Source organism: Cnephaeus nilssonii (assembly GCF_951640355.1).
Source record: "Cnephaeus nilssonii genome assembly, chromosome: 17".
In the NCBI taxonomy this organism is placed as follows: Eukaryota; Metazoa; Chordata; class Mammalia; order Chiroptera; family Vespertilionidae; genus Cnephaeus; species Cnephaeus nilssonii.
This window is the reverse complement of record NC_137088.1, coordinates 7,206,700-7,218,767: the sequence shown is the minus strand read 5'-3', so window position 1 is coordinate 7,218,767 and position 12,068 is coordinate 7,206,700. Positions and strand designations below refer to the sequence as shown.

The window sequence follows — 12,068 nt, the reverse complement described above, 5'->3', positions numbered from 1 at the left end:
GAGCAGAGGCGCCATCCCTGTCCAAGACCCTGTCTCCCATCCATAAATTCCGAGCCACTTTGGAAGGACTGCCTCTTCATAATTGTTATGAAGACCCCGGATTAAGGAAACACTCATTCCTGTGCAGGTTGGGAAGGATGAAAGAGAAAGTGTTGCCAGACCAAGAATCAAGAAGATAAATGACGACGCAGATGGGGACCGGGACAGGGACACCTCTCCTAATGCCTAGCTTAGCTTTCACCACTTCCTTGGTGGGGAGGGAATAGACATTAGCATCAGAACCCAGAGGCACTGTGTTTGTTCAATGGGATTTATGTGAATGTTAGTTGACATATATGGGTTAGTCCAGGGCACGGCTTCGGTCATCCTCAATTCTCTTATTTCTGTATTATCCGGTTTAAGAGGACCTATTCCAGGGCTTCCAGGGGATTCTTGCTGCCCAGACTTTGGTCCAAAACTGGCCTGAACCGAGGATCTGTTTCTCTTAGGAAAAAGGTACTTTGACAAGGTCTTTTAGCTCTGGGTGTGACTCCTCAACAAAGACGGCTGGAACCAGCGGAGAGGAGCGGCATGATTCTAACGGGCATGATCTCTGTGAGGCTTCCTCATGTCCTTGGGACAGCGGGGCTGGCCATGGGAGGCAAACCAGGCCAGGCTCCACCTCCAGAAAGTCATCAAACCTCTGAGGTTCAGGTGCTTTTTACAGTTTGGGCTTTTTTTTCCCCCTCTCAAATGATGACAAGCTGTTTGACTGCTGGGTCCATTTTAAAGAACATTTTCTATTGATTTTCTCTCTTAGTGTGAACATAGCATCAATTAGGGGCTAAATGAAAACCATTCTCTATGAGAGCAGTTTGTTTTCTATTTAATGGCCTCCTGTATTTCAGTATTTGCCCAAAAGATAAAATTAACCTCTTTCTTTCTTTCTTTCTTTCTTTCTTTCCCTAAAGCCTTAAAGCTATTTGTGGCCTATGGAGCCCAGAAGCTGATTATATTTCCACGCCTTATTTTCATCTTCATATCACTGAGACATGTCAAGCACTGATGCAGTTGGTGGCTATGTACTAGGTTAATTATATGCTAAAAAAGCGATGCTAAGAGATACCTAATGGCCTTATGATGGAGTACAAAAGTTTTAATACCAGTCTAAACTGGTAAAAAAAAAAAACTTTGGCATTTTTCCCTACCATGTCAATGAGTAAAGCTGATGATGATGACATCTTTAAACTGGTCCCTGTTCAAAGAAAACGATGCTCAAGATTCCGTTATTTTTTAAGCTCACTCATTATTTCAAGGCCACGAAGCACGGCCCTCTCAGGGGCTGGGGGTGGGCGTCCCTTGGTCCACAGTGCAGTCAATTAACAGGAAAGGTGCTGCCAGCTTGTGTGATGTCTTGTCAGCTATTAAAATCCCCAGATATTCCGTACTGTGCATGTGGCAGACATTCATGGCTGCCATCTCACCCCAGTTAACATCTTAGAGAAAGTGTCCCCCTGTGTTCAGGATGGAAATGTGCTGAAATCTGGGTGAAGGGCCATGACGGTCTAAGCGGGGGGTTGGCAAACTTTTGGTAGATGGCCAGATAGGAAATATTTTCTAGTGTCTCTGTTGTCATTATCCAAATCTGCTGTTGTAATTGAATGCAGATATAGACAATACTCAAACGCATGAACGTAGATGTGTGCCAATCAAACTTTGTTATAAAACAGGGGACAGGCCAGATTTGGTCTGTGGGCCCTAGTTTGCTGACTCCTTTAACAGTTGAAAAAATTACATTTATTTATTTATATTTATTATTATTATTATTATTATTTTGTAATCTTCACCCGAGGATATTTTTCCATTGATTTTTAAGGGAGAGAAGAAGAGAAAGGGAAAGACAGAGAAACATCGATATGAGAGAAACACATCGCTTTGAGCCTGCAACCAAGGTACGTGCCCCTGACCAGAATCGAACCCAGTTCCCTTTGGTCCACAGGCTGACGCTCTATTTTAACATATTTTAGTTTTCTCCTTGAACAGACATTTCTTTCCTATTCTACTGCCCTTATAGGATTTTATTTTAATGTCATATATTTTTATGTTTAGTTTTTAAATTCATCACCATGTTGTCCTTCTTTGTCAGACAAAGATGTGTAATAAATTGAATTTAATAACTTTTTGAGCCATGAAGTTCAAAGTGTCAAAATATTTATCTTGGCTTGAGTTATTGATTTTGACTAAGACACAGTTGATGAAAAACAGAATATATTAAATTATGATAAACAATAAGAGAACATATACATTTATTGGAAATATATCTTGCAATGAGATGGCTTTTTTATTAACTTCTTTTCTGAACAGAGGAATATTATTTATTATTTGAATGAAATAGTGCTCAGCACTAGTTTTATCCCTTTTTTAAAAAACAAGTAAGCCCTGAGGAAATTTGTTCCTAGAGTTGGGAATAGAAACAGTTTTAATAGCAATATCCTTCAACTTCGAACTCCACCTGAGTTGTATGCCCAAAATCATATAGCAATTTATGATCCAACATTATTATTTTTTTAAAAGATGTTTTCCTGATTTTTAGAGAGAGGGAGAGAGAGAGAAACATTGATGTGAAAGCATAACATCCATTGGCTGCAGGGAGATTGAGCCTGCAACCCTGGCATATGCCCTGACAGGGAATCAAACTGGCAACCTTTTGGTGCCTGGGATGATGCCCAACCAACTGAGCCACACCAGCCAGGGCGATCCAACATTGTTTATAGTGGCCATTTAGGTCCTCTTTCTATTTGGCTCAACATAAATAAGCAGAGATCACCTGAGCTACACAAAAGAGTCATTTCCCAGTTGGGAGAGTACCATGACGTGTTTGTATTACTCCTGACCTTTACACTAGCATCGCTCACATCCTCCTCACCCCTTGGATAACGCAAGAGGCCAATGGTTTACCAAATTATCTCAAAAATTAAATTCATGCTCCTGATGTGCCACATCAAAGTCTGTACTTTCCCTAAAACTTCAGAATTACAGGGATTCGATCTTTCAATCAATACAGCACCCGCTCAGCCCCATGGTCCAGACAGGATAAATGTTAGCACTAAAGGCCTCAGGTTAGATGGACTACGAGGAACCCAGAGTGCTAAGGGGAGAGGAGTGTCAATGTCTGACATGGTGGCGTGGACTGTGATGCCACCATACCCGTCCGCCTCCCAGGACATTCTCTCCTGTGTCTCAGTCTGTTCTCACTGCTATGGCTGCAGTGAGATTTCAGTGGTCACCCCTAACTGCCCTCCCCTGCCAGCCTGGTCACCCCTAACTGCCCTCCCCTGCCAGCCTGGTCACCCCTAACTGCCCTCCCCTGCAGGAAATACAAGTGTGTAGTTAACTGCCTGTGGATGCACAGTGCTTTCAAAAGGAATAGAAACCTTCACTATCCTTTGACCCCGTTTAGGAACATAGGCTGTCCACTGCTCTACAGACCTAAACACGGGGTCCAGGTAGCTGGCTGAGTGAGGAGGCCTGTGGGGCAGCTGAAGGTCAGGGGTCTAGGGGCCCAGGCTGTATTCCTGATGGTAAGAACACTCCTGAACTTGAGACTTACAAGATGACCTTGACTAGCCACATAGTCAATTGGAGTTTCAGAGTTTCATGGCTCAAAAATGGAGCTAATCTCTTGCCCCTTACAGAGCTCTTATAAGGATTAGAGGAAATAACTCATCTGAAAAGGCAAGTTCAATCCCATGTCCATAGCAGGCACTCCTGATATATTCATTTGTTATTTAATCTATTGATAGTAAAGAATTAGTGAACAGAAAATAGATGCTTAGCTTTCACTGGGGGCAATTTCAATTTTAAAGAATTCCCAGCTGCCTCATGACTCAGGTCACTCTGACAATGATTAGACTTGAGTACTGCAGTCACAGTCTCTATGGAGATCTGTTATAGACAGATCAATAATGGAAATTGCCCATTAACTGTCTCTTCAAAATACAAGTCCCCTTCAATGGTTCCATTTTTCCTAGGAAACTGGGTGATTTTAACGCTGGTGTAAAGCGGGGTGGTTGGGGGACAGCAACACTGGGTGATGCAGGAGGGGATTTTGGAACGAGGAGGAAAGGAACAAATCCTAGATGTTTTTATTTTTATTTTATTTATACCGAGTTATAAAAGCACATGTCCAAAATGTGAAAAACTTGAAAACAAAATGGAAAATAGAGATGTAAGAAAAATAGTATCCATAAGTCCACCTCCCAATTACTGTAAACAGCATTGATTGTTAATTTCCTTTCAGTCCTTTTCCTATATTTTCTTGATCACATAGTAATTATATTACATGTGCATTTTGCATTGCAGTTTTAAATCTAACAGTTTAAAGTAAGGATTCATCCACGTTAATCCAGCACACACATTATTTTAAAGGTCTCATCACATTCAGTTGAGTTGAATGTACCCTACTTTACATCCACTGTTCTATTGTTGGGCATTTAGATTATTTCTCTCTTTTTAAAAAATTTATCTTTATTACCAAGCTGGTGTGGCTCAGTGATTGAGCATTGACCTAGGAACCAGCAGGTCGAAGTTCAATTCCCGGTCAGGGCACATGCCTGGGTTGCAGGCTCAATCCTCAGTGTGGGGTGTGCAGCAGGCAGCCCATCAATGATTCTCTCTCATCATTGATGTTTCTATCTCTCTCTCCCTCTCCCTTCTTCTGTGAAATCAATAAAAATATATTTTTAAAAAATGTATCTTTATTGGTTTTTTAAAATCTTTATTGTTAAAGTATTATTGATGTCCCTTATCCCCACTGACCACCTCCACCTCACTTCCACCCTCTCCCAGGCCTTCACCACACTACTGTCTGTGTCCATGGGTTATGCATATTCCTATATAATAAAAGGGTAATATGCAAATCAACCAAACGGTGCAACGACTACGATGCGCACTGACCACCAGGGGGCAGACTCGACGCAGGAGCTGCCCCCTGGTGGTCAACGCTGAGCTGACGGCTGGCAAGCACAGCCGTGGTGGCAGGAGCCTCTCCCACCTCCGGAGCAGCGCTAAGGATGTCTGACTGCGGCTTAGGCCCAAGCCGTCAGTCAGACACCCCCTGAGGGCTCCTGGACTGCTAAAGGGTGCAGGCTGGGCTGAGGGGACACCCTCCCCCCCAGTGCACAAATGTCATGCACTGTACCTCTAGCATGCATGTAAGTTCTTTGGTTAATCTCTCTTCCCACCCTCAACCCTGCTTTCCCTCTGAGATTCACCAGTCTTTTTTATATTACAAATAATTCACCTATTTTTGTACAGCACTTAAAAAAATAATTTGTTTCCTATCTAGGTATAGGTTTTCAAAAATGAAATTATAGAGTAAAAGGGCTTAGACATGCTACAGGCTCTTGATCCATGTTGGTTAAAAGGTTTATGCCCACTTAGACTTCACCAGCAATGAGAAGGCCTTTTCCAATCTGTGTGATGAGTAAAGAAAAAAATTTACTAATGAGGAAAATATACTACGTGAAGCACAAACTTGATTCCCTTGCTTTTTAGTGAGGTTCAATATTTCCCTATATATTTGTTAACCTGTAAATGTCCTTATCCAATAGTGACAATTTTTAAATGTTGTATCTGTTTAGAGATATTGCACACCCATTGGGTATCTCTAAAACATACTGTGGAGTTTATACCAAAAGGGCAGTATGCAAATTTATGCATCATGTGGGCTGTGTGAATACCAAGAGATAAGTGATCAGATATCCAAGATTCCAACTCCAAGAGGAAAGAAATGAAGTCTTAAGTTGTCTCAGAAAAACCAAAGCAAATGACACAGGCATAATGAGGAGATGTGTTTTGATTTCAGTTCCAAGAATAATTTTTCTCTCTCATTCCCTGAAAACAATCTCCCAAACTGGTCTGTGTTAAAGGTAATAGCACAAAATGATAAAAATCAGAGAGAACCATTTTTATAATAAAGCAAAGAACTAGAAAGACAGTTTGTTCCCAAGGAAATTAGAGACATTGTTCTTGAATCAATTTGACCCGAAATAATAATGTTTGAGATGTATGGGCTGAGCTCTCTCTGAAAGTTTCATTTCCTGCAGAAGACCTCAAAATGCAACTACCACATGTCCTTATTTATACAATGTTTGAAAGAATATGTATAATAAGTGGTCAAGAACATAAATTTATGCATAACAAAAAAATGACAAAGGGAATGATTCAGTAATATCCCATTGATTCTATAACTTCCAAAATAAGTCATCCAGCCCTAGCTGGTTTGGTTCAGTGGATAGAATGTTGGCCTGCGGACTGAAGGGTCCCGGGTTCAATTTCGGTCAAGGGCACATGCTCAGGTTGCGGGCTTGATCTCCAGTAGGGGGTGTGCAGGAGGCAGCCAATAAATGATTCTCTCTCATCTTTGATGTTTCTATCTCTCTCTCCCTCTCCCTTCCTCTTTGAAATCAGTAAAAATATACTTTAAAAAAAACAAAACACAAAAACAGCCTGGCTGGTGTGGCTCGGCAGTTGAGCATCAACCCAGGAACCAAGAGGTCACCGGTTCAATTCCCAGGCAAGGTACATGCCCGGGTTGTGGGTTCAATCCCTGGTGGGGGCCGTGCAGGAGGCAGCCAATTGATGACGTCCTCTCTCATTGATGTTTCTCTCTATCCCTCTCCCTTCCTCTCTCTCTAAAAATCAATAATATATATATATTGATTTTTAGAGAGAGAGGAAGGGAGAGGGATAAAGAGTTAGAAACATTGATGAGAGAGAAACATCGATCAGCCTCCTGCACACCTCCTACTGGGGATATGCCCGCAACCAAGGTACATACCCTTGACTGGAATCGAACCTGGGACCTTTCAGTCCACAGACCGACGCTCTATCCTCTGAGCCAAACCGGTTTTGGCAATACAAATATATTTTTTAAAAATAAGTAATCCATCATTCATTCCATAATAAATTCATGTGTTTGTTAATTCCCCAAAGTTAAAAATTTTAAACTGACACTAACAACAGAAACACATTTTAATGCAAAACATATGGAACAAAAGAATTGATCATAATTTCAGCAACGACCGTGAAAAGGGAATTTTCATTTAAAATAAAAGTTCTTTACTCTGATAAATAATCAAACAGAACACTAAGACATAGAGGCTCTTTTTCATTGAGATGAAAAGGAAGAAAGCTGCAGTTAGAGACACCACCATTTTTACAGTGACTAGGCCCAGGGTCCTCCCTGACGAACCCTACGTTTCTAATGCAAGTCTCTCATTTAGAGCTGCACCAGAGGCAGGCCCAAGAGCCTCCCACAGTTATTTACTTCCGATGCAACTTGTTAATATTTTCCCAGGAACATCTACCCTCAACTCCTAGCTCCTTAATTATTTGTGGACAAACATTTTCATTAATATAACTAGAGGCCTGGTGCATGACATTCGTGCACTCGGGGGAGGGGGGGCGTCCCTCAGCCCGGCCTGCGCCCTCTTGCAGTCCGGGAGCCTTCGGGGGATGTCTGGCTGGCAGGGAGCAGGCCTAGGCCGCCAGTCGGACATCCTTAGTGCTGCCGCAGAGGCGGGAGAGGCTCCCACCACTGCCCCTGTGCTCACCAGCCATAAGCCTGGCTCAGGGCTTCTGGCTGAGCGGTACTCCCCCTATGGGAGTGCACTGACCACCAGGGGGCAGCTCCTGCATTGAGCGTCTGCCCCCTGGTGGTCAGTGCACATCATAGCGACCTGTTGTTCTGCCGTTTGGTCAATTTGCATATTGGCCTTTTATTATATAGGATTATTCATGGCTCCACGGTATCTCAAAAACATGCATATGGTAGCCATGGGATAAATCACTAGGGATGAAACCAACGCAGCAAATGTGGATTGATTCTCCTGGGAAAGGAAAAGTACATCACGGGCTGTGGGGAGTGAACTGTGGTTCTGAAAGTGACCTCACTAAAGTGGTCATCTGTGCACCTTCTCAGAACTGCTTTCTACTGTTTTATTGAGATTGCACACACACACGCACATGCACACGCACACACACAATGGGTTCTTTGTGGAATCTGACGTATACAATGTTTTATATCCAATTGCTTGAATATGAATAGGCTGAGAGGACGTCCCGAAGACTAAAACCTGAAGTAAATCACTTCTAAACCAAGAGGCGAGTTGCAGATTGCACGAGGGGCAGAGAGTCTGACGGACACAGTGGATGGCGGTACGGAGTGCCCCATAACCTGACCCCCCAGCATGACACTGGTTTTTACTACATAAGATCAGTATCTAAAGTCTAAACCATCTGTTGTAAACTGTGTTGTTGTTTTTTTCTGTTTCTGTGCAAGTTTTTAAAGTTATTTATCTGAAAACTTTCATACTTGATTCAAGTCAAAATATGCCTTAAATGCTCGCGTAATGCTGGGGGTTGGACAGCTTGTTACTACCCACATCAAATGGACTTTCTGAGACATCCTGCAAAGTGTAAAAAACTGTCAGACTGAGGTACTCTGACCTGGACATTCTTCTCTATCAGTTTCAAGAGAAATGTCCAGAAGCAAAAACCTGCCACATGTATCCTAGGGATTTCTTTCCTGGACAGGTTCTGATGATGAACTTGAATAACATAGAAAAAACGGAAACGAGCTCAAATTTCCCGTCCCCTTTGATTTCAGACAATAATAATCCCAAGACTCCTGAGATGCCCCCACCAGACATCATTCAAGATTAAAAGAGCAAAATTCCCAACTTCCCCTCAGCAACTTCTTTCTGCCAATTCTGATTAAACCACTTTGGGTGTGTCCTAGCGGAATGTGGAAGACTCCTCAATGACCCTCCCTTTTCTCAGAATAATTGGAACAAATGTACATTCGTGTTTTGGATGTCTTTCCAGGTATCCTCCTCTGTGTGGTCCATTATTTTCCAATGTCCTGCCTCTGAGACTCGGGGAACTGCCGTGGAATGTTTACACTGAAATAACGCAGGACTATTACATAGGCTTACCTAAGCCTCCTGCCTCCTCATGAAGTGGTAGAAATGTGAAATGGACATTTAAAATGTAGGCTTAGGAGCCAGGTGCTGTCCTTTGACAACTTATTTTTCAATATCTGGCTGCTCATTGAGACTGTCTTGTGGAAAGAGAGTAGCACAGGATGGGAATCAGAAGGGCAATGTTCTTCCACTTGTAAGTGATGTGCCCCTGAGGCCGTGCACTCGGCACTCGGCAATTCTGCTGTTTCATGACAGCGATGTGTCCTTTAATTGTAACGGATAATAAACTCATGCAACTCAGGGAGGAGAGGATGTGACTGTATGCTTTACGGCTATTGACTGCTTAGTAAATTTGGAGATTTTTCTGAGCCACAGAGGAGAGGAACAGAGAAAAACCAAAAGAAACAAAATTATGTAGGTACTGCTATGTCCTTCTGTGTGTGGGGTGGATACATTGAAGGACAGTAAAGAACAGCGTATCTTAAAAACTGCTGTTCCAATGATTTTCAACTGCTACGTTCAATGATTTCATAACCCCCTGAGGAACGAACCCCAATTCTTCACATAAACTGGCCAACGCTACATGCCTCCGCAAGGGTCTCTTCCAGGCCCTCCACACGCCTCGGGGGAGCTGTGGTCTTTGCTCATGCCGCCCCTTGTCCAAGAATGCCCTGTGGTTCCTCCTCTCTGAGTCCCACCCAGGGTCCCCTCCTCTTCCGTGAAACCTCTCTAGGACACTCCAACACTCTCTGGATCCTTTTCTCTGTAAAATTCCTGAAACCTCCTTCGTACCCTGCATTTTTCTACTATTGAACACTGCCCTGGGCTAGTATTCAGGCCCGAAGATGTGTGTGCCTTTTACATGCCAGGCTATGTACGGTGCTACACATGGAGTTGAATGAGACAGGGACAGTCCCTGTCCTTGAGGCACCCACCACGGTTTGGTCAGCACAGGGGTGCCACGATAGACATTGGAGCCAAGTGCTGTGTAGGACGCACCCAACCAGCTGGGTGCAGCACTGTAGCATTCATGCATTTCATCCGTCCCGCCCCTCCCCACCCCCGAAAGCCATCTGACTCATTCACCATCATGGTTCCTGTGTCCAGCATCATTCCTAAGACTCCAACACGTACTTGTGGAATGAATGAATGAATGAATGAATGAATGTTGAGAAATGTGGTCCGCTCTGTGATATCAGCTCACGCAGTATCCTTACGGCTCCTCACCTCGGTAATCTGCACTCAGTACTGTGTGCTGATCCATCGCTGCTCGTCCTACCTGGCTGGAGGAAGATGGGTGGTGCCAGACGAGGCCCCAGGCGCCCACCCGGCCACTCACCTGGCTTGCTGGCAGACGCAGCAGATCCACACCTTCTCGTGCTTCTGGTAGGAGCAGCAGCTCTTGCAGACGTTGAACGTGCAGTCCCCGCAGCGGCGCTTGGTGTTGACGAGGAAGGTGAAGGGCGAGCAGCAGCGCATGCAGCAGTGCTCCACGAACTTCCGGTGCTTGGAGAGGATGCTGCACTTGCTGCCCTCCTCGTCCAGCTTCTGCTTCATCTCGCTGGGGTGGGCAGACAAGGGAAGGGAGGACCAGGTCAGGGGGCTCTCTCCCCAGAGCATCCCCACCCCGGCCCATGCACAGACCAAGCCACGTGGAGGACCTTCGTGCACAACAATACAACTCACACTTGCTTCCCATGACAGCCAGAGGGGAACCCCACTGGTGGATGAGCGTTGGGGGCTTCTATGTGTCACATTTTCTATGGGAAAAGCACGAACACCCTGCTACTTACATTTCAGACACTAGACCGAGATACGTATCACCGTTAGAAAACTACGTACAACCTCAGAAAAGAAAACCTTTACCGTAATTAACACCTTTTTAAAGGGGCAGGAGGTCATGTTGTTCTGTGACTGTATTAAAACATTAATCCTCCCAACAGCCCTGCTGGGACTATGATCGATGCGGTGCTGGCCCTAGTTAGCATCCCTGGAAACGGGAGCACCCAGGGATCTTAAAAGCTTTCAAATCAGTGTGAGCGGACAAACCCTAAGCAGTGGTGAGTCAGAGCTGCATAAGACAACCCTCTCCTTCAGGTCCTCGGACCAAAAGAAAACTCTCAAAATCCATGACCTAAATGGTCAACAGAGGCTGTGTACGTAGGAGTTACCCTTGCCTGACCTATTAGGCATGGAACAGGTAAGCAAAAGGGAAAATGTTAGAATTATCTGAATTCTACTACTCTGAACTATTTATGTGTCCCCCCCCCCCATCTCTCTCCCCTCTTCCTTTCTCCCCTGCCCTCATATTTTAAAATGAGATATTATACTTACTGCTTTAATTCTGAAGCCTAGAAAATTGTCTATTTTTTGTTTAGATTTTCAAGTGTGTTGGCATAAAGTGGTTCACAGGTTTCTTTTATGACTTTAAGACCTCTGCTATATTAGTAATTATTTGTAATTTTGTCCCCCTTTTCTTTCTAAATGTTGCTTATTTGAGCCTAAGTGTTTTATTCCAAACTTTATGCAGTATCTTACTTTCAGCTGCTTCTCCCCCGAAGGCTCCAGGCCACCTCTCTTGCCCCCCACCCCCACCCCCGCACCCCCGCCAAAATGCACGCCGCAGCCCCTAGCCCGCAGAGCCCACGGCCCCGGCGTTCCCCATCTGACCAGACTGACCCCTCTGGTTTTAAAATCCCTCTTCATGCCCAGCTGGCTGAGTGTCAATCTACGATACAGGAGTACCAACCAATGATTCTCTCTCATCGATGTTTCTATCTCTCCCTCTCCCTTCCTCTCTGAAATCAATGAAAATATATTTTTTAAAAGTTCCCTCTTCACTTCTACCCCCTGGGAATTTCCCTTTCTTACCTTTCCTGCCAACTTTTAAAAAATTGAGATATAATCCACATACCATAAAATGTACCCTTTCAATTGTACAATTCAGTGGGTTTTAGTGTATTCACAAAGTTGTGTTAGGCACCACCCCTGCCTGATTTCAGAACATTTTCATCAGCCCCAAAAGAAAGCCCACATTATGCAGTCACTCCTCACTGCCCGCCCCCTCAGTCCCTGCCAACCACCAACTCCTTTCTGGTTCTA

The 12,068-nt window shown here is 44.1% G+C and overlaps 1 protein-coding gene across 2 annotated transcripts in view; it reads right to left on the bottom strand.

Annotated features, from left to right (window-relative positions):
- Positions 1-12,068, bottom strand: part of MYRIP (myosin VIIA and Rab interacting protein) — a 165,226-nt gene that overhangs the window by 88,573 nt on the left and 64,585 nt on the right. For both annotated transcript variants that reach the window (XM_079795413.1, XM_079795414.1), the window contains exon 3: positions 10,306-10,527. In XM_079795413.1, the coding sequence (XP_079651539.1) occupies positions 10,306-10,527 (222 nt within the window). The remainder of the gene's footprint in view (positions 1-10,305; positions 10,528-12,068) is intronic.